Source organism: Oncorhynchus nerka, linkage group LG15, assembly GCF_034236695.1.
Source record: "Oncorhynchus nerka isolate Pitt River linkage group LG15, Oner_Uvic_2.0, whole genome shotgun sequence".
Classification (NCBI taxonomy): Eukaryota; Metazoa; Chordata; class Actinopteri; order Salmoniformes; family Salmonidae; genus Oncorhynchus; species Oncorhynchus nerka.
Genome location: NC_088410.1, coordinates 62,553,601 through 62,577,227, shown reverse-complemented (window position 1 = coordinate 62,577,227; position 23,627 = coordinate 62,553,601). Strand labels below are relative to the sequence as shown.

At 40.7% G+C, this 23,627-nt stretch overlaps 1 protein-coding gene across 1 annotated transcript in view; it reads right to left on the bottom strand.

The window, feature by feature from the left end:
* LOC115143086 (arf-GAP with GTPase, ANK repeat and PH domain-containing protein 2-like) overlaps positions 1-5,061 on the bottom strand; it is a 46,763-nt gene extending 41,702 nt beyond the window's left edge. Inside the window, exon 1 of the mRNA XM_029683111.2 lies at positions 4,624-5,061. Within this exon, the coding sequence (XP_029538971.1) occupies positions 4,624-4,786 (163 nt within the window). The 5' untranslated portion in view covers positions 4,787-5,061. The remainder of the gene's footprint in view (positions 1-4,623) is intronic.
* Positions 5,062-23,627: the final 18,566 nt, after the last annotated feature.

Here is a 23,627-nt window from a genome sequence, read left to right as displayed (position 1 = left end):
GCTTCTGATAGGCTAATTGACATAATTTGAGTCAATTGGAGGTGTACCTGTGGATGTATTTCAAGATCTACCTTCAAACTCAGTGCCTCTTTACTTGACATCATTGGAAATTGTAGACCTCCACAAGTCTGGTTCATCCTTGGGAGCAATTTCCAAATGCCTGAAGGTACCACATTTATCTGTACAAACAATAGTACGCAAGTATAAACACCATGGGACCACGCAGCCGTCATACTGCTCAGGAAGGAGACGCGCTCTGTCTCCTAGAGATGAACGTACTTTGGATGCGAAAAGTGCAAATCAACCCTAGAACAACAGCAAAGGACCTTGTGAAGATGCTGGAGGAAACAGGTACAAAAGTATCAATATCCACAGTAAAACGAGTCCTATATCGACATAACCCGAAAGGCCGCTCAGCAAGGAAGAAGCCACTGCTCCAAAACCACCATAAAAAAGCCAGACGATGGTTTGCAACTGCACATGGGTCAAAGATTGTACTTTTTGGAGAAATGTCCTCTGGTCTGATGAAACAAAAATAGAACTGTTTGGCCATAAATGCCATCATTATGTTTGGAGGAAAAAGGGGGAGGCTTGCAAGCCGAAGAACACCACCCCAACTGTGAAGCACGGGGGTGGCAGCATCATGTTGTGGGGGTAATTTGCTGCAGGAGGGACTGGTGCACTTCACAAAATAGATGGCACCATGAGGGAGGACAATTATGTGGATATATTGAAGCAACATCTCAAGACATCAGTCAGGAAATTAAAGCTTGGTGGCAAATGGGTCTTCCAAATGGACAATGACCCCACGTATACTAAGTTGTAGCAAAATGGCTTAAGGACAACAAAGTCAAGGTATTGGAGTGGCCATCACAAAGTCCTGACCTCATTCCTATAGAAAATTTGTGGGCAGAACTGAAAAAGCGTGTGCAAGCAAGGATGTCTACAAACCTGATTCAGTTACAACAGCTCTGTCAGGATGAATGGGCCAGAATTCATCCAACTTATTGTGGGAAGCTTGTGGAAGACTCCCCAAAATGTTTGACCCAAGTTAAACAATTTAAAGGCAATGCTACCAAATACTAATTGAGTGTATGTAAACTTCTGACCCACTGGGAATGTGATGAAAGAAATTAATGCTGAAATAAATAATTCTCTCTACTATTATTCTAACATCTCACATTCTTAAAATAAAGTGGTGATCCTAACTGACCTAAGACAGGGAATTTTTACTAGGATTAAATGTCAGGAATTGTGAAAAACTGAGTTTAAATGTATTCTGCTAAGGTGTATGTAAACTTTCGACTTCAACTGTATGTAAGAATGCTGTTCAGTGACTATAGCTCAGCATTCAACACCATAGCACCCTCCAAGCTCATCATAAAGCACGGGGCCCTGGGTCTGAACCCCACTGTGCAACTGGTTCCTGCACTTCCTGACAGGCCGCCACCAGGTGGTGAAGGTAGGAAACAACACCTCCCTACGCTGATCCTCAACACAGGGGGACCACAAGGGTGGGTGCTCAGCCCCCTCCTGTACTCCCTGTTCATCCATGACTGCGTGGCCACGCTCAGCATTCAACAGCATAGCACCCTCCAACTCAATTATCAAGTTTGCAGACGACATAATAGTTGTATGCCTGATTACCAACAATGACGGGACAGCCAAGAGGGAGTAGATGAGGGCCCTTGCGGAGTGCTGCCAGGAAATGAACCTCTCCCTCAACAAAACGAAAGAGATGTTTGTGGACTTCAGGAGACAGCAGAGGGAGCACGCCCACATCCACAGGACCGCAGTGGAGAAGGTGAAAAGCTTCAAGTTCCTCGGCGTACACATCACTGACAATCTGAAATGGTCTACACACACACAGACAGCGTGGTGAAGAAGGCACAACATCGCCTCTTCAACCTCAGGAGGCTGAAGAAATTTGTCTTGGCCCCTAAGACCCTCACAAACTTTTAAAGATGCACAATTAAGAGCATTATGTCGGGCTGCATCACCGCCTGGTATGGCAACTGCACCGCCCACAACCGGAGGCCTCTCTAGAGGGTGGTACGGTCTGCCCAATGGATCACAGGGGACACACTGCCTGCCATCCAGGACACCTACAGTACCCAATGTCACAGGAAGGCTAAAAAGATAATCAGGGGGGGGGGCTAAATAAGTAAATAATGGTTACTTCTCAGAAAGTATTGAGCTTTTAAAAGGAGTAAAACAATGGCCATTGAAATGCTAGCTATTTAAAATGTATCCAACAAGATAATCAATGGGTTAGAAATCCAGGGGATAAAAACAAAAAGTGTCAATGTATGCTGATGACTCTAGTCTGCAATCGGGATCCCTGCACAGTCTCATTGAAGATCTTGATCACTTTTCTAGCCTCTCTGGATTAAAACCTAATTATGACAAGTGTCCCATATTACGTATTGGATTGTTTAAAAAACAAATAGTGTTTACACTACCTTGTAGTTTACCAATAAAATGGGCAAGTATGTGAATACTTGGTATTCACATCTCAAAAAATATAATTTAACTTACCACAATCAATTTCAATAGAAAGTTAACAAAAATAGATAAGATTCTACAACCATGGAGAAGTAAATACTTGTCTATTTATGGAAAAATCACATTGATTAACTCTTTGTTCCTATCACAGTTTACTTACTTACTAATGGCACTGCCTACTCCAGACGACTTTAAAACAACAAAATTAAATGTGTCTATTTATATAATGACTGAGTTTGGGGGGCAAAAATGATGAACTATTATAGCTTTAAACCTCTCACTAAAAGCTTCACACATACATAAATTAAACCCAAAATGGTTCTCCAGTAGATTATTAAGAAAGGCTCATCCTTTGTTAAAAAAAATGCCTTTATACAGATTACAACTTCTCATTTTTGACTAATTGAAAATGAATTGTTTAAAGTATTGCCTTTTCTTTAAAAAAGTCATACAAAGCTGGTTACAATTTCAGTTTCATCCCCCAGAAAAGATAGAACAAATATTACAACAACATATGTGACGGTTAAAACTCAAATATACTGATTAATTTTCAAAAATCTTTTATGGATTTTTACATTTTTTTTATTGTATTATATTTATTAATAATATGATGAATATTTACTTATTTTCCACCATAATTTGCAAATAAATTCATTAAAAATCCTACAATGTGATTTTCTGGATTTTTTACTCATTTTGTCTATTATAGTTGAAGTGTACCTATGATGAAAATTACAGGCCTCTCTCATCGTTTTAAGTGGGAGAACTTGCACAATTGGTGGCTGACTAAATACTTTTTTGCCCCACTGTATGTAAAAGTGTACATAAAATGTGTATGTAAAATTAGATTTGATACCTTTTTATACTTGTCAGAAATGTCCAGATCAACTAGTCCAGGTTTCTCCGATCAAATAGCCTAACCTAAATGGCACTAAATCAAATAGACAATAATGGAATGGACAATCACAACTGTTGTGTAGGATTTTCACCCCATTGTCATGATCAGTTGTTGAAAGTTGTTCATAGCGACAAAGAAAATACTTCTGCATTTCCCGCTGTGTAAACACATTGCAAATAGGCTCACGATAACTCCTGATAAAGTTGGGTAAATTATATTCAGAATTTAAATAACCAAATTGATTAGTCACAGGAATTAAGACTAATAAAGCCAATGCAATGGCCTGTTTTACAAATGGTGGGCCAACAACACAGATGAGCATTGATAAAATTCCATTGTGGCAGACATGGTAGGCTATACCCAAGTATGCACGAGCCAACGTCTTTTTTTGGTCCTGTCCTGATATCGTTTCTTGGTGTTTATAGACAACATAACATTGACGGGCATTCATAAAATTCCATTTCAGACAACACTGTGGGCTACAACACTGTGGGCTACACCTCAGTAAGCATGTACCAATGCCTACACCTTTTTGACGTTTTTTTTGTTGCAGTTCCGTACCGGCCTTAATTTCCACAGACATTGGTTTTTGTTCCGGTCCGGACCAAATCTGAACCAATCATAGACGTCTATTTTTGGTTCAAATTTTGTCAGGTCTGACCAGCCTTGATTCGGCCCAAACATAGACATCTACAAATGACTTATTTTCAACTTTTATTCAGAACCGAAAATGTACCCGATTTCAACATCTGGATAATACGTACATTCAACGTCCGGAAAATATGCCTTTTCAACATCCTGAAAAATAAGTATTTTAAACATACGGAAAATAGATTTTCACATTTCATTCAGAACCTAAGTTGAACTTGTCTTTTCAGACGTTTAAGTTATGTTTTAGAAGTCATTTCAAGTAATTTTGCTTAGTGGGACTATTCTAGTTTTGCTGGGGGCGCAGGACGTTCTCCAATGCTGGAAGGGGGACCCGAGTGAAAAAGTTTGGGAACACTTGGACTAGGCTAAAGGAACATATATAGCCTATCAAGTTGCCAGCACTTTGAAATTACGTTTTAAAGTGGTGTATTTTAATTACAGGTAGGCTATCATTTGATTTTAATGAAAATGCGTCCACTATTTGTCGGTTGTCAGGACAACTCCTTGCATGATAAACTGGGTTGGGAGCCAATGGCAGGCCATGGGGCTAGGCCTATTGAATTGCTTACCTTGGATGCTGTGAAGGTGAACGTTTAAACCAGAGCGAAGCTGTAGGTCGTCGACGCTCTCCAACTGCTTAAAAAGTTTGGCAAAGTTGTTCTTCACAATTTCATAGCGCCGTACCTCGGTCCGAATTGCATTGGAAAGCGCTAACTTGTTGCTGCTGTTCATAATGACACCTGTCTCTGGTGATTACATGCGCGAGATTGACATTCGTTATCCATCTGCGCGCACTTCTCCAAACAGTTCAACCAAAGCTAATCGAACCTATGTATTCAGTTTAATAAGAGCTTCTGTCTGCAAAGTAGCCTATATCATCAATCAAACGTACTTTATTCATTTGAGCAAATTTCTTGTTCCGTTTGTGCCTTACAACGACTACTTCCTTGTTTTAAAGAGCTGCAAGAAGAATGCTGATGAGTCGGACTCGTTTTGTCCTCTGAAAAAATATGACACCTCATGGAGACAGTGTTTCCCACTGGGCACAGACGTCAGTCCAACGTCTAATTTTGATGTACATTTGGTTGAGTTGTGAAATAAATAAAAAATCACTATGTCATTGGACTTAAATGTCTTTATGTTGATGACTTTTTTCCAATCCAATCTGTTTTCCACGTTGATTCAACGTCATCGCTTATTTGGGGGGGGTTTAAATTACGTGGAAACAACTTTGATTCAACCAGTATTTTCACAGTGGGTTGTGTGTGTAGGTGGCTTTGTAGCAATACAAGTGAAGTACACCCTACATTTATTTGGACATTGAAGCGAAAAAGTTTAATTTGTCTCAATACTCCAGAATTATCGATTTGAGATCGAATGTTTTATATTAGGCGAAAGTACATAATGTCACCTTATATTTGAGGGTATTTTCATACATATCCGATTCACTGTTTAGAAACTAATGCGCTTTATATACTGTATCTAGTCCACCAATTTGAAGGTGTTATAGATAATTATACAAATTCACTATTCCTATCACGCAATGATTACATCGAGCATGTGACTACAAACTTCTTGGATGCATTTGCAGTTTGTTTTGGTAGTGTTTCGAATTATGTTGGGCCCAATATAAATTAATCTTAAATAACTTTTACTGTAAATAGGAATAGGATATGTTTCTGAACACTTACATTTTACACCCCATGACTAAATGTATAGAGATGCAGGAAATAAGCTTTAAGAGGTGTGTAAACAGTTTTTGTCATGAACAGTCATGGCCGGCCAACTCATTAGGCAGGATTAGGCGGGTTTTTATGGCGGCAGATTGACGAGGGCAGCATTTTCTGAACTAAACTGGCCAAATTGGCATTTTCGAACCTCAAACAACAACACATAAACCCTCACTTAATTCTGCCAAAAAACAATGAACATGTTTCTCAACCAGTGGCATATGGGCTTTTTAAGTGAGTGCTGATGCCACCCTTTGATAAGCAGTGCCCACTTTGTCAAGGGCAGAGGCGCTAAATATTTTACTTGTCCATTCCCAGCGCGTCTCTCCAGGGTGCGCTGGGAATGAGGGGACCCCGATGTATGATATTTATGCCTCTGTAACTTTCTCAATCATCATTATTCCCGATTCATTCATGATTACCCGCAATGTCCACATTAATGTAGAAGTGTTCAAAAACATATTATATTCTTATTTACAATAAAAGTGGCTCCAAAATGACACCATACATTATTTACCATACATTTCTATTAGGCGCAACATAATCCTACTGACAACCAAAACAAACTGCAAATGCATCCAGCAAGTTTGTAGAGTCACAAGCTTGATGTATTCATTGCGTGCTAGGAATATGGGCCCACAAACGTAACTTTTGACTAAATTGAATATACAGTAAGTGAATTTGTCCAAATACAGTGGCAAGAAAAGTATGTGAACCCTTTGGAATTACCTGGATGTCTGCATAAATTAGTCATACAATTTGATCTGATCATCTTAGTCACAACAATAGACAAACACAGTGTGCTTAAACTAATAACACACACATTATTGGATTTTTCTTGTCTATATTGAATACATCATTTAAACAGGTTGGTTGTAAAAAAGTATGTGAACCCCTAGGCTAATGACTTCTCCAAAAGCTCATTGGAGTCAGGAGTCAGCTAACCTGGAGTCCAATTAATGAGATGAGATTGGAGATGTTGGTTAGAGCTGCCCTGCCCTATAAAAAAACTCACAAAATTTGAGTTTGCTATTCACAAGAAGCATGGCCTGATGTGAACCATGCCTCGAACAAAAGAGATCTCAGAAGACCTAAGATTAAGAATTGTTGACTTGCATAAAGCTGGAACGGGTTACAAAAGTATCTCTAAAAGCCTTGATGTTCATCAGTCCAATGTAAGACAAATTGTCTATAAATGGAGAAAGTTCAGCACTGTTGCTACTCTCCCTAAGAGTGGCCGTCCTGCAAAGACGACTGCAAGAGCACAGTGCAGAATGCTCAATGAGGTTAAGAAGAATCTTAGAGTGTCAGCTAAAGACTTACAGAAATTTCTGGAACATGCTAACATCTCTGTTGATGAGTCTACGATACATAAAACACTAAACAAGAATGGTGTTCATGATAGGACACCATGGAAGAAGCCACTGCTGTCCAAAAAAAACATTCCGGCAAATCTGAAGTTCGCAAAAGAGCACCTGGATGTTCCACAGCGCTTCTGGCAAAATATTCTGTGGACAGATTAAAATAATGTTGCTTTGTTTGGAAGGAACACTATGTGTGGAGAAAAAAATGCACAGAAACATCAAAACCTCATCCCAATGGTAAAATATGGATGGAGCAAGCATCATGGTTTGGAGCTGCTTTGTTGCCTCAGGGCCTGGACAGCTTGCGATCATCAACGAAAAAATGAATTCCCAAGTTTTATCAAGACATTTTGCTTGAGAATGTAAGGCTATCTGTCCTCCAATTGAAGCTCAACATAAATTGGGTGATGCAACAGGACAACGACCCAAAACATAGAAGTAAATCAACAACAGAAGAAAATACACCTGGATTGGCCCAGTCTTGAGTCCTGAACTCAACCCGAGCGCTTCACACCAGACATCCTAAGAATATTGCTGAACTGAAAAAGTTTTGTAAAGATGAATGGTCCAAAATTCTTCCTGACCGTTGTGTAGGTCTGATCCGCAACTACAGAAAATGTTTGGTTGAGGTTATTGCTGCCAAGGGAGGGTCAACCAGTTATTAAATCCAAGGGTTCACATACTTTTTCCACCCTACACTGTGAATGTTTATATGTTGTGTTCAATAAAGACATGAGAACATATAATTGTTTGTGTGTTATTATTTGTGTTTGTGTGTTTGTCTATTGTTGTGACTTAGAATTTGATCTGATCTTCATCTATGACCAATTTATGCAGAAATCCAGGTAATTCCAAAGGGTTCACATACTTTTTCTTGACACTGTACTTATAATACCTTCAAACGGGGGACTAGATACATAAAGTGCTTTCATTTATAAACGGTAAAGCAGCAGTGGTGTAAAAATACTTGAAAGTACTAGTTAAGTAGTTTTTTGGGGGGTATCTGTACTTTACTTTACTATTTATATTTTTGACAACTTTTACATTCCTAAAGAAAATGATGTACTTTTTACTCCATACATTACTCCATACATTTTCCCTGACACCCAACAGTACTCAGAACATTTTGAATAACGCCGACTTCTCCCACATGCTGAACACTTAAATGCAACAACAAAACATTAATATTTTTTTAAACACCAAAGTTTGTTTACAAGCATGATGGCTGTACTTTAGGTTTATTGCAGCATGCTGATATGAAAATAAAGTTGTTGTACTTCAATGTTTGTAAACAATGTAAATGTAAACAACCACTGTATAGCCTCATAACATGGTTAAAACTATAATGTTGATATCATGGATGGTCTGTCTTTGCATACATACAGTGCATTCGGAAAGTATTCAGACCTCTTGACTTTTTCCACATTTTGTTACGTTACAGCCTTGTTCGAAAATGTATTAAATATTTTTTTCCCTCATCAATCTACACACAATACCTCATAATGAAAAACCAAAAACCGTTTTTTTGAAATGTTTGCAAATGTATTAAATATCAAAAACTCAAGTAATTCTACTTCTTTACTTTACACAACTGCTCGTCAGAATCGAGGGAAAGAGGAACGAAGCAAAGTACAGAGAGATCCTTGATGAAAACCTGCTCCAGAGCGCTCAGAACCTCAGACTGGGGGCGACGGTTCAGCTTCCAACAGGATAACGACCCTAAGCACACAACCAAAACAACGCAGGAGTGGCTGTGGGACAAGTATCTGAATGTCTTTGAGTGGCCCAGCCAGAGCCCGGACTTGAACCCTATCGATCATCTCTGGAGATACCTGAAAAACTTGTTCAGCGATGCTCACAATCCAACCTGACAGAGTTTGAGATAATCTGCAGAGAAGAATAGGAGAAACTACAAGGTGTGCCAAGCTTGTACAGAGTAAAGAATCTGAATACTTAATGTACATTTTATATATATATATATTTTTTTAATACATTTGCAAACATTTCTAAAAACCTGTTTTTGCTGTCATTATGAGGTATTGTGTGTAGATGAGATTTAAAAAAAATCCATTTTAGAATAAGGCTGTAACATAACAAAATGTGGAAAAAGTCAAGGGGTCAGAATACTTTCCGAATGCACTGTATCTATGAATTTGAGTGGTTACATTTCTCCAGGCCCATTGTTCAGCTTATTACCAAAACAGAGACCTTTGTTATTTTTTTAGTTAAGTATTCTAGCTTTAACTGCTGCTAATTTACACATTTTTATGCTGTGTTCATAACATGGGAAGGTGGTCTTACCACAAATGACTGGGAAAAATCCAGCCCTCCAACGTAATTACTAGTGGGAAACTTGTTTATCATACCTGATGCCCCGTTCAAGACAACTCAGAAACTCTGAATCCTTGAGTAAAAAAGTGCATATGCTTTTGCGTACAGCATCCTATTGGTTGACTCTGATTATTTCCAAGTGGGAAACTAGGCCCTCATCTTTCTACCACGACTTTCCAAGTCGAAGATTTCATAGTTTCCGAGTTGTCTTTAATGCCGACTTCTCCCACATGCTAAACTCTGAGGGAATTACCTCGATAACAGCATTTTTGCCACTTAAATGCAACAAAACATTATTCATATATGTTTTTTTTTAAACACTATAATTTGTTGACAAGCATGATAGCTGTACTTTAAGTTTATTGCAGCGTTCACATGCTGAATTATCGGAAGCTCCTAGTTCCCAGTGGTAAATTTCACTTGTACGACCCTCCAAGCTTGTAAGCTGGAATCCGGAGGATAGAGTTGTGGTTAGATTTTTCAAATGAAGGCCGAGCTTTGTATGTGTCTGTAGTAAAGGTGATTTGGATTTTTCTCGTTTCTAGTTGCACAGGAGACAAGGTAGCAGAAATTAGGTAAGACGAATTTCAGTTTTCCTGCATTAAAATCACTGGCCGCTAGGAGCGCCAGCCTCTGGATGAGCACTATACAGCTTGTTGAGTACGGTCTTAGTGCCAGCATCGGTTTGTGGTGGTAAATAGACAGCTACGAAAAATAAATAGTGGTAAATTGTATGGTCTACAGCCCTTAATCTCAACCCTGGATCTCGAATTCAGTGCCACAGCATTTTTTTTATTGTTCCCATCTAATCAGGGACTGATTTATACCTGGACCACCAGTTGTGTGCAATTAATTATCAGGTAAACCAGAAATCCGGCAGGCTCCAGACCTCGTAGTGTAAGAGTTAAATACTCCTAGTCTAAAGTTTATCATTATGAATACTAACTAAATGTAGCTAGTTTGACCATATTGTCAATGTTAAGCAAGCTAGCTAACTGTATTAATAGCAATGTAAGATAGCTTATGATTTCCCAGTTTCCCGTAAAGCCAGCATATGGTTGACGCAGCTTGTTTGACATTAGCCAATCAGTGTTTCTCAACAAGTTCAAAGCACGTGAATGCATTCAACCAATTTTACGACTCTACAACTAGTAATTACCACCTTCCTACTTGGTTATGAATGCAGCATTAGCTACAACTTCAGAGTCCGTTGGAAAGGATCAAATTGAGCAAAGTGAGGTGTACAATCATTGATCTACAAATCATATTCCCTGACAAATAATAGGTTTTGTGCGATTTAAGATTCGCAGAGCTACGGCTCCCCTGTCTCAGGCAATCCCAAGCCATGCACACACACAGAACCAGACATTGATTCATTGATTGGAGACAGCTTGTGTCAATTACAGAACATTTCCTAGGATTTTTTACCTGCAGCAACACTAGTGGCTAATGCTGGAAAATGGTAAATGCACAGTGCCTCCATTTCCACACCAAAAAGCAGGGCCTAATATGTGAGTCAGTTAAAAAGTCCAATGCAGCCATTTTTATCTCAATATCTAATAATTTCCAGGCGACAATGAAGTATATTACTGTGATTGTTTTAAAGAAACAAAAATACTTTTTTAGCAAAGAGAAATTTTGTCAAGCAAGAATTTAGCTAGGACTGTCTGGGAGTAGTTTGAGTGTGGAGGGGAAAACTAGCCGTTATACCACAGTACGAGTACCATAGTATGAGGTAAAATAACTATAAAACCTAACGGTCAAACAAGGAAATGGTTCCAAACGTTTTTCAACCATTCATTTTTCTCATAGGGGATTTAAAATAAGGGCTGTGTTTCGTGTAGGCTTACCCTGGTGTGACATTTTGATAACCGTGTAAATCTCTCTAGGACATGGTAGCTTTTATCAATTAATTTGCCTGTATTTACCACCCCAAAATGAAATGCAAATTAGCAGCTAATGTGGCTATTTAAATTTAGTAATTAATAAATTGTCAAAATGTCTTTAAATTGACAATTCTGTGAACTGTCTTGTGCACATTTTTTATTGACACAATACCTGTTAGCAAAAGTGTCAGCTAGAGATGATGTGCAGGGGCTTGCAGTGAGTAAATGGGAAAAGTCACCTTGTCCAAGAGAGATTTACATGGTTATCAAATTTGTGGCTTTACTTCAATAGTGTTTTTTTAAAAAGGTTTTCTGGGTATTATGACACCTCCACTGTGGGGCTCAATAAGCAGAGATGTTTGGAACTCTTTTTTGTATTGGTCTATTAACTAATTTACCATTGTTGTCACAATACCACAGCGTGTAGTTCAGACATACAAGATTTTCTCTGAAATGAAGTTCCAATTTAAAACTATTTTAAGAAAAATTAAATCCATGCTTTGCGGCGCATTTTTCTGGCTAATTTTGGCCCATTCCTCCTGAGGACTCTAATTTATCTATTACTCAGGTGTCAAAAATGACTGGCTTTGACCTAATGCTTTAAACAAGTGGTGGACCATTGTTGATACACACAGGAAACTGTTGAGCGTGAAAAACCCAGCAGCGTTGTAGTTCTTGACATAAACCCTGGTACCTACTGTACTACCATACCCGTTCAAAGGCACTTAAATATTTTCTCTTGCCCATTCACCCTCTGAATGGCACACATACAAATCCATGTCTCAAAGCTTAAAAATCCTTATTTTTCCTGTCTCCTCCACTTCATCAACACTGATTTGAAGTAATTTTAACGAGATCATAGCTTTCACCTGGATTCACCTGGTCAGTTTACATTACAGCCATATTCAACCAAATACAGGTTTTTAGACATGTACAGTAAAATAAATTGAAACTCAGTTTCACAATTCCTGACATTTAATCCTAGTAAAAATTCCCTGTTTTAGGCCAGTTAGTATCACCACTTTATTTTAAGAACGTAAAATGTCAGAATAATAGTAGAGAGTGATTTATTTCAACTTTAATTGATTTCATCACATTCCCAGTGTCAGAAGTTTACATACACTCAATTAGTATTTGGTAGCATTGCCTTTAAATTGTTTAACTTGGATCAAACATTTCAGGTAGCCTTCCACAAGCTTCCCACAATAAGTTGGGTTAATTTTGGCCCATTCCTCCTGACAGAGCTGGTGTAACTGAGTCAGGTTTGAAGGCCTCCTTGCTCGCACATGCTTTTTCATTTCTGCCCAAACATATTCTATAGGATTGAGGTCAGGGCTTTGTGATGTGACACAGCTGTACATTTCAATGAAACATGGTGAAGCCCCAAAAAATTGCCCTCATAAGGAAGTGGGGACAAAACAGAGATGCTTGTTCTAGGTCCCAAGAAACAAAGAGATCTTCTGTTGAATCTGACAATTAATCTTAATGGTTGTACAGTCGAAATAAAACTGTGAAGGACCTCTGACCCTGATCTCTCTTTTTGAAGAACATATCAAGACCATTTCGAGGACAGCTTTTTTCCATCTACGTAACTTGCAAAAATCAGAAACTTTCTGTCCAAAAATGATGCAGAAAAATTAATCCATGCTTTTGTCACTTCTAGGTTAGACTACTGCAATGCTCTATTTTCCGGGATAAAGCACTAAATAAACTTCAGTTAGTGCTAAATACGGCTGCTAGAATCCTGACTAGAACCAAAAATTTGATCATATTACTCCAGTGCTAGCCTCTCTACACTGGCTTGTTACATGGGCTTGCATTTGGGGTCACAAGACGCAGGCCTCCTAATTGTCCCTACAAGAAACAGCTGGAGGCCTTTCCTAATTGCCTACCCATGTCAGAGACGCAAACTTCTCAACCTTTAAGTCTTTAAAGACTCATCTCTTCAGTGGGTCATATGATTGAGGCTGGCCCAGGAGTTGAACGGAAAGGCTCTGGAGCAACGCATAGGGATTCTCTGCCTCTAACCCTGCAAAGGGGGGGTGCACCTGGTGGATTGCCTACCCATGTCAGAGACGCAACCTCGTCTCAACTTTAAGATTCACTGTTGTGGTCAGCCTGTCTGGGTTGCCCCCCCCTGTTTGGGTTGTGCCGGGCGGAGATCTTTGTGGGCTATACTCGGCCTTGTCTCAGGATGGTAAGTTGGTGGTTGAAGATATCCCTCTAGTGGTGTGGGGGCTGTGCTTTGGCAAAGTGGGTGGGGTTATATCCTTCCTGTTTGGCCCTGTCCGGGGTGTCCTCGGATGGGGCCACAGTGTCTCCTGACCCCTCCTGTCTCAGCCTCCAGTATTTATGCTGCAGTAGTTTATGTGTCGGGGGGCTAGGGTCAGTTTGTTATATCTGGAGTACTTCTCCTGTCCTATTCGGTGTCCTGTGTGAATTCTCTAATTCTCTCCTTCTCTCTTTCTTTCTCTCTCTCGGAGGACCTGAGCCCTAGGACCATGCCCCAGGACTACCTGACATGATGACTCCTTGCTGTCCCCAGTCCACCTGGCCATGCTGCTGCTCCAGTTTCAACTGGCCTGGGCCCTAGGACCATGTCCCAGGACTACCTGACATGATGACTCCTTGCTGTCCCCAGTCCACCTGGCCATGCTGCTGCTCCAGTTTCAACTGTTCTGCCTTACTATTATTCAACCATGCTGGTCATTTATGAACATTTGAACATCTTGGCCACGTTCTGTTATAATCTCCACCCGGCACAGCCAGAAGAGGACTGGCCACCCCACATATGCTCTCTCTAATTCTCTCTTTCTTTCTCTCTCTCGGAGGACCTGAGCCCTAGGACCGTGCCCCAGGACTACCTGACATGATGACTCCTTGCTGTCCCCAGTCCACCTGACTGTGCTGCTGCTCCAGTTTCAACTGTTCTGCATTATTATTATTCGACCATGCTGGTCATTTATGAACATTTGAACATCTTGGTCATGTTCTGTTATAATCTCTACCCAGCACAGCCAGAAGAGGACTGGCCACCCCACATAGCCTGGTTCCTCTCTAGGTTTCTTCCTAGGTTTTGGCCTTTCTAGGGAGTTTTTCCTAGCCACTGTGCTTTTACACCTGCATTGTTTGCTGTTTGGGGTTTTAGGCTGGGTTTCTGTACAGCACTTTGAGATATCAGCTGATGTACGAAGGGCTATATAAATAAATTTGATTAGATTGATTTGATTTGATGGCCACTCCAATACCTTGACTTTGTTGTCCTTAAGCCATTTTGCCACAACTTTGGAAGTATGCTTGTTGTCATTGTCCATTTGGAAGACCCATTTGCGACCAAGCTTTAACTTCCTGACTGATGTCTTGAGATGTTGATTCAATATATCCACATAATTGTCCTCCCTCATGATGCCATCTATTTTGTGAAGTGCACCAGTCCCTCCTGCAGCAAAGCACCCCAACAACATGATGCTGCTACTCCCGTGCTTCACGGTTGGGATGGTGTTCTTCGGCTTGCAAGCCTCCTCCTTTTTCTTCCAAACAGTTCTATTTTTGTTTCATCAGACCAGATGACATTTCTCCAAAAAGTACGATCTTTGTCCCCATGTGCAGTTGCAAACCATAGCCTGGCTTTTTTATGGTGGTTTTGGAGTAGTGGCTTCTTCCTTGCTGAGCGGTCTTTCGGGTTATGTCGATATTGGACTCGTTTTACTGTGGATATAGATACTTTTGTACCTGTTTCCTCCAGCATCTTCACAAGGTCCTTTGTTGTTGTTCTGGGATTGATTTGCACTTTTTTCACACCAAAGTACGTTCATCTCTAGGAGATATAACACGTCTCCTTCCTGAGCAGTATGACGGCTGCGTGGTCTCATGGTGTTTATACTTGCGCACTATTGTTTGTAGAGCTGAACGTGATACCTTCGGTGTTTGGAAATTGCTCCCAAGAATGAACCAGACTTGTGGAGGTCTACAAAAAGAATTCTGAGGTCTTGGCTGATTTCTTTTGATTTTCCCATGATGTCAAGTAAAGAGGCACTGAGTTTGAAGGTAGTCCTTGAAATACATCCACAGGTACACCTCCAAATGACTCAAATGATGTCAATTAGCCTATCAGAAGCTTCTAAAGCCATGACATAATTTTCTGGAATTTTCCAAGTTGTTTAAAGGCACAGTCAACTTAGTGCATGTAAACTTCTGACCCACTGGAATTGTGATACAGTGAATTATTAGTGAAATATACTGTCTGTAAACCATTTTTGGAAAAATGACTTGTGTCATGCACAAAGTAGATGTCCTAACCGACTTGCCAAAACTATAGTTTGTAAACAAGAAATTTGTGGAGTGGTTGAAAAGCAAGTTTTAATAACTCCAACCTAAGTGTATGTAAACGTCCGACTTCAACTGTGTGATATATATATATATATATATATATATATATATATATAAAAAATTGTATATATATTTTATTCAACTTTTACAAAATGTACATCAATGTACATAGAAAGATTCCCCATATCCTAACCTTCCTTCCTTCCTGCTTTCAGACCCTTTACTCAGTACTTTGTTGAAGAATCTTTGGCAGTAGTTACAGCCTTGTGTCTTCTTGGGTATGGCGCTACAAGCTTGGCACACCTGTATTTGGGGGTTCCCATTCTTCTCTGCAGATCCTCTGCACAACTATTTTCAGGTCTCTCCAGAGATTGGGTTCAAGGCTGGGCTCTGGCTGGGCCACTCACGGACATTCAGAGTTTTGTCCCGAAGCCACTCCTGCCGTGTCTTGGCTGTGTACTTAGGGTTGTTGTTGTGTTGGAAGGTGAACCACCCCAGTCTGAGGTCCTGAGCGCTCTGGAGCAGGTTTTCATCAAGGATATCTCTGTACTTTGCTCCGTTCATCTTTACATCAATCCTGATTAGTCACCCAGTACCTGCATCTGAAAAACATCTCCACAGCATAATGGTACCACACCCAGGTTTCACCGTAGGGATGGTGCCAGGATTCCTCCAGATGTGAAGCTTGGCATTTAGGCCAAAGAATTAAATCAAATCAAATTGTATTTGTCACATACACATATTTAGCAGATGTTATTGCGCGTGTAGCGAAATGCTTGTGTTCCGAGCTCCAACAGTGCAATAGTATCTAACAGTGCAGTAGTATCTAAAAACAATTCACAACAATACACATCTAAAAGTGAAAGAATGGAATTCAAAAATATATAAACATTAGATAGAGCAATGTCAGTGGCATTGACTAAAATACAGTAGAATAGAATACAGTATATACATATGAGATGAGTAAAGCAGTATGTAAACATTATTTCGGATCAGTGTCCCTTCCACGGGATGGTTGAGCTAATGTAGGCTAATGTGATTAGCATTTGGTTGTAAGTAACAAGAACAATTCCCAGGACTTAGACATATCTGATATTGGCAGAAAGCTTAAATTATTGTTAACCTAACTCCACTGTCCAATTTAGAGTAGCTATTAGAGTGAAAGAATACCATGCTATTGTTTGAGGAGAGTGTACAAATTTGAACATGAAAAGTTATTAATAAACAAATTAGGCATATTTGGGCAGTCTTGATACAACATTTTGAACAGAAACGCAATGCTTCATTGGATCAGTCTAAAACTTTGCACATACACTGCTGCCATGTAGTAGCCAAAATCTAAATTGCACCTGGGCTGGAATAATACATTATGGCCTTTCTCTTGCATTTCAAAGATGATGGTACAAAAAAATACAAAATAACAGTTTTTTTTTCTTTGTATTATCTTTTACCAGATCTATTGTGTTATATTTTCCTACATTATTTTCACATTTCCACAAACTTCAACGTGTTTCCTTTCAAATGGTACCAATAATATGCAGATCCTTGCTTCAGGACCTGAGCTACAGGCAGTTAGATTTGGGTATGTCGTTTTAGGCGAAAATTGAGAAAAAAAGGGGGGCGGATCCTTAAGCGGTGACAAGTGTTCCCTTATTAAAGTGATTCCAAGTCTATGTATATACGGCAACAGCCTCTAAGGTGCAGGGTTGCGTAACCAGGTGGAAGCCGGCTAGTAATGGCTATTTAACAGACTGATGGCCTTGAGATAGAAGCTGTTTTTTAGTCTCTCAGTCCCAGCTTTGATGCACCAAGACTGAACTTGCCTTCTGGATGATAGCGGGGTGAACAGGCTGTGGCTCTGGTGGTTGATGTCCTTGATGATATTTTTGGCCTTCCTGTGACATCGGGTGCTGTAGGTGCAGGGGAGGTAGTTTGCAGGGGAGGTAGTTTGCCCCCGGTGATGCGTTGGGCAGACCGCACCAACCCTTGGAGAGCCCTACGGTTGTGGGAGGCGCAGTTGTCGTACCAGGTGACGATACTCTCAATTGTGCATCTGTAAAAGTTTGAGGGTTTTAGAGGCCAAGCCAAATTTCTTCAGCCGGCTGAGGTTGAAGAGGCACTGTTATGCCTTCTTCACTACACTGTCTGTGTTGGTGGGCCATTTCAGATAGTCAGTGATGTGTACGCTGAGGAACTTGACGCTTTCCACCTTCACCACTGCTGTCCCGTCGATGATGTTAGGGGCGTGCTCTCTCTGCTGTTTCCTGAAGTCCCAGATCAGATCCTTTGTTTTGTTGATGTTGAGTGAGATGGTATTTTCCTAGCACCACTCTCCCAGGATTTAATCAGATCAGAGAATCTTGTTTTTCATGGTCCTTTAGGTGCTTCTCGGCAAACTCCAAGCGGGCTGTCATGTGCCTTACTGAGAAATGGCTTCTGTCTGGCCACTCTACCATACAGGCCTGATTGGTGGAGTGCGGCAGAGATGGTTGTCCTTTTGGAAGGTTCTCCCATCTCCACAAAGGAACTCTAGAGCTCTGTCAGAGTGACCATCGGGTTCTTGGTCACCTCCCTGACCAAGGCCCTTCTCCCCCGATTGCTCAGCTCTAGGAAGACTTGGTGGTTCCAAACGTATTCCATTTAAGAATGATGGAGGCCACTGTGTTCTTGGGGACCTTCAATGCTGCAGAAATGTTTTGGTACCCTTCCCCAGATCTGTGCCTCAACACAATCCTGTCAGGGAGCTCTACGGACAATTCCTTCGACCGCATGGCTTGGTTTTGGTTCTGACATGCACTGTGGGACCTTTTATATAGACAGGTGTGTGCCTTTCCAAATCATGTTCAATCAATTGAATTTACCACATGTGGTTGTTGAAACATCTCAAGGACGATCAATGAAAGCAGGATGCACCTGAGCTCAATTTCGAGTCTCATAGCAAAGGGTCTGGATACTTATGTAAACGAGGTATTCTGTTTTTCATTTGTAATCAATGTGCAAACATTTCTAAAAACCTGCTTGTAGATTGATTAGGAAAAAAAGGTAATTTAATCCATGTTAGAGTAAGGCTTTAACGTAACAAAATAGAAAAAGTCAAGTGGTCTGAATACTTTCCCGAATGCATTGTACACTATGAACACAATAAGCGGCAGGTAGCCTAGTTGGGCCAGTAACCGAAACGGCACTGGTTCAAATCCCAAGCTGACTGTGAAGAATCTGTCTGTACCCTTGAGAGAGGCACTTTTCCCTAATTGCTCCCGTAAGTTGTCTACTAAAATGTGAACAAATAGCAAAATTATGCATATAAGAGATTTGCAGAGAGTGCAATGTGCAGTTCTGGGATGATAGTGCAGCATGAATAGTGGAAAGTCCATGGATGAAAGGACCAGGTGGAAGGTTTGGTGAGGCCATGCCACAGGGGAAGAAATGGTTCAGGTGGCAGGAGGTTTTTGGGCTGAAGAGGTCGGCGATTATCTTTCCTGCACGCTTCCTTGCCCTGAAGTCATGCAGGACCTCGATGAAGAGCAGGTGGCAGCCAATGACCTTCTCAGCAGACCCGACAATCTGCTGCAGTGAGGATGGACTTGATGATGGTCGTTTAGAACTGTATCAGTACACATAGCATTCAAAGGAGGACTGAGGACATAACAACACCATGCATTCACCAAACATTGCACTGAGGAAAACAGATTTGTTTTATAGAAATTGTCGGATTGGGAACTGCCATCGTCTATCAATTACAGAATCCCAAATTAATAAACTGGTCACTGAGTGTATGGCTGTGTGGTTTTCCCTTGCCTTGCGTTTTGCTGTCTCTGCCATTCTGCAGTATTCCTGTCCCTGTCCTCAACTGTGTACGTGTATTTTTAGTCTCCAACCCTGGTGAAGCTGTTGAACGCTACCTGGGGGTTGATGTGCAATGACACCATGCTGAACACCACCCAGGAGGTGGTGACCTACTGAACACCACCCAGAGCTAGGAGCAGTTCAAAGAGAAGCTCTGTCAAGCAGTGAGGGATACACACACACACACCCCCACATACACATACCAGTATGTCACCCACCTCGTGTTTAATGGTCTTGGCCAGGGAAGAGTTCCATCTTTTCTAGGCAGTGTGTATATACCAGCAGATTTCCTGTATCAAAAAACCTAAATACTTTGTTCATTTGCAAAGTCCATTAAGAAAGCATGTGTGGTTTCTGACCCTAAAATGTCCCTCTCTCTGTTCTTAGCCTTTTTAAAGTCCTTTCTCTCTACATGTGGTTTTAGACAATCTGGTTACTCTCTGCCCTCAACAACTCTCCCTACCTGTCTTAACCTTAACCATTATGGGTCAAAGAGCAAAACCAGCACTGCACTGCCATGGGTAGAAAGAAAGTAGATTTCAACAACCCTCTAGGCTAACTGCCTTGTTCAAGGGCAGAACAACAGATTTTTACCTTGTCAGCTCAGGGTTTCAATCTTGCAACCTTTCGGTTACTAGTCCAACGCGCTAACCACTAGGCTACCTGCCGCCACATATGTATGTAATGTAGACTGTAAATCTAAAGGTTGGCCTTTTGCTCATTATGCAATTGTAGTTGTATGCGTGGTCTTCCAGGCTTTATGTTATAGAAGGCTTTCTTTCTCCATGTGCGTGTGTGTTGGTGTTTTCCTGTAAGTTGACTGGTCCCTTTTTCACCTGTGGTGACATGATGCTACAGCATGTTGCTGAGGTCTTGAAGATCCTGGGTGGAGGTGCACTCTTCTTCAGCTTCACAGAGGTCAGGAATTACCCAGACTCCCTACAAGCAAATACACACAACACTCACTCATCCCTAAATGCACATATAGGTCAACACTACCACCTCATATCAGCATTCACGTACACACGTGTACACACGCACACACAGTTCTCATGACTATTGTTCTGTTTCAGATCTTGTGTGTGTGGTTAGTAGCATGTTACAGGAACCAGAAAAAGAGTCAACCCCAGGGCAGGTAGCCTGGTGGGTAGGAGTGTATGGCCAGTAATTGAAAGGTTGCTGGATCGAATCCCAGAGCTGACAAGGTAAAACACCTGTCAATCTGCCTGAGCAAATGTAGTTAACCCACTGTTCCTCGATGATGTCAATTAAAGCAGCCCCCCGCACCTCTCTGATTCAGAGGGGTTGGGTTAAATGTAGAGAAGACACATTTCAGTTGAATGCATTCAGTTGTACAACTGACAAGGCATCCCCTTCCCCATTCCTATAGAAGCCGAGAGTGAAGAGGCCCACAAGTAACACAAGCATTATATACACCAGGGCACCAAACATACATACAAACTAAATACAACATCAAAGATACATGTACACATACACACAATGTGTCAATATGAAAAGAAGAACACACTCACAGCCTGATGCTTCTGGTACCTTCTGGTTATTAAATGGGAAGTCATACAAACTCACATCGTGCTACACACTAGAAAGCTCTGGGAAAGAGAAGGCAATGTTGGTCTGTACAGTTTCTTGTCTCATGTATGATAGGATGGTTCCACAGCTGTCTAACTCCACTGTATGTCAGTGTTTCTCAACTTATGGTCTGTGCAGCACCTGCAATGGTTCCTGGGATAATGCTGACCGCTCCTTCAGACGCTATATGAATTCAATCTGTTCTCATTGGATGTTTTTAATCAACACAGTTCTCCAAAGAGGTATATCTGGGTTTATATTCACCAGGCACCAAATGGAAGAAAACAGACTGAAGCAGGGAGGGTCTACCTGAACTTTCCCAATAAGAAACAGTTTTTTTCATTTTCCGTTGCAAAACATTTTGCTACTACGGGTACTAATGAATACGACCCTGTACTTGTTTGTCCCTGGGACCAAACCGGTTGAGAACCACGCCAGTTTGATTCCCCTAGCCCTCTGTCTGTCTGTGGGTTTATCAGAAACAGAACCCTGAGCACCAACTACCAGCATTGCACTGTATGTGGTGACATGCAGAGATTTTTTAATTTTTTTTTACAAAGAACAATCTTTTATAATTTAAGAGGTTTTGTCTATGCCACAGAAAGTGTTGCAGTTGTGCTGATTTTATATAAACGTACGTGAATATGTGAAATGTGGTCATCCTGTCTGGGTTGGCGCCCCCCTTGGGTTGTGCCGTGGCGGAGATCTTTGTGGGCTATACTCAGCCTTGCCTCAGGATGGTAAGTTGAAGATATCCCTCTAGTGGTGTGGGGGCTGTGCTTTGGCAAAGTGGGTGGGGTTATATCCTTCCTGTTTGGCCCTGTCCGGGGGTGTCCTCGGATGGGGCCACAGAGTCTCCTGACCCCTCCTGTCTCAGCCTCCAGTATTTATGCTGCAGTAGTTTATGTGTCGGGGGGCTAGGGTCAGTTTGTTATATCTGGAGTACTTCTCCTGTCCTATTCGGTGTCCTGTGTGAATTCTCTAATTCTCTCCTTCTCTCTTTCTTTCTCTCTCTCGGAGGACCTGAGCCCTAGGACCATGCCCCAGGACTACCTGACATGATGACTCCTTGCTGTCCCCAGTCCACCTGGCTGTGCTGCTGCTCCAGTTTCAACTGTTCTGCCTTATTATTATTCGACCATGCTGGTCATTTATGAACATTTGAACATCTTGGCCATGTTCTGTTATAATCTCCACCCGGCACCGCCAGAAGAGGACTGGCCACCCCACATAGCCTGGTTCCTCTCTAGGTTTCTTCCTAGGTTTTGGCCTTTCTAGGGAGTAAGTGCACCAGTCAGGTAGTCTCTCAAAAGTTGAGACACACTGTAAGCCTGATAATTCAAATGAGCAATGTATAATGAAGTGGGAAATTGAGAATTACAATACACAGCGATGGGCAGCCCAACGTTTAGCTTGGTTTAAATGGTGTTCCGCTAATGTATATGCCTTCAAATAAATTGACACCGATAACCATTGTGAAAAATGTTTACTCAATTATGATCCTTCAATCTGTGCCAAAAACCTGAGGTGAATTCTGTATTTATCTTGGTTCTAACTATTTTGTTTCCTTTATTGTTGTGTGTAATTGTTTTGTAAATAACTTGAAAAAGTGTTTTCCTAGTGACACTTTGTTTTGATTACCTTATTTATTTGCCTGTCATTGGAGGAAATTATTTGCTAAAATACTGAAATAGTTTTTTGTGGTGTCTGTACTTTACTATTTATATTTTTTAAACATTCCTAAAGAAAATAATGTAGTTTTTACTTTAACATTTTCCCTGCCACCCAAAAGTACTCCTAACATTTTGAATGCTTAGCAGGACAGGAAAATGGTCCAATTCCCACACTTAACATCACTGGTCATCCCTAATGCCTCTGATCTGGCTAAACACACATGCTTCATTTGTAAATTATGTCAAGAGTGTTGGATAGTGCCCCTGGCTATCCGCAAATAAAAAAAACAATAATATTGCCGTCTGGTTTGCTTAATATAAGGAATTTGAAATTATGTATACTTTTACTTTTGATACTTAAGTATATTTAAAACCAAATACTTTCACTCAAGTAGTATTTTAATGGATGACTTTCTGTTATACTTGAGTAATTTTCTATTAAGTTATCTTTACTTAAGTATGACAATTGGGTACTTTTTTCCACCACTGTCTAAGTCAGCCTTTCTTAAAGATATGGGTCAGGACATGTAAACATTTGTAAATAAATAAAGGGCACTCATTAAGATATCATATTAACATGGCTTAAGTCATGGCAAAATGGGTAGAATTGCAGGAAATTTGCTGTAAAACTGAAGAAATAAATATCTCTGCTCCATGGCAAAATGAGTTGAATTGCAGGAAATTTGCTGTAAAACTGAAGAAATAAATATCTCTGCTCCATGGCAAAATGGGTAGAATTGCAGGAAATTTGCTGTAAAACTGAAGAAATAAATATCTCTGCTCCATGGCAAAATGAGTAGAATTGCAGGAAATTTGCTGTAAAA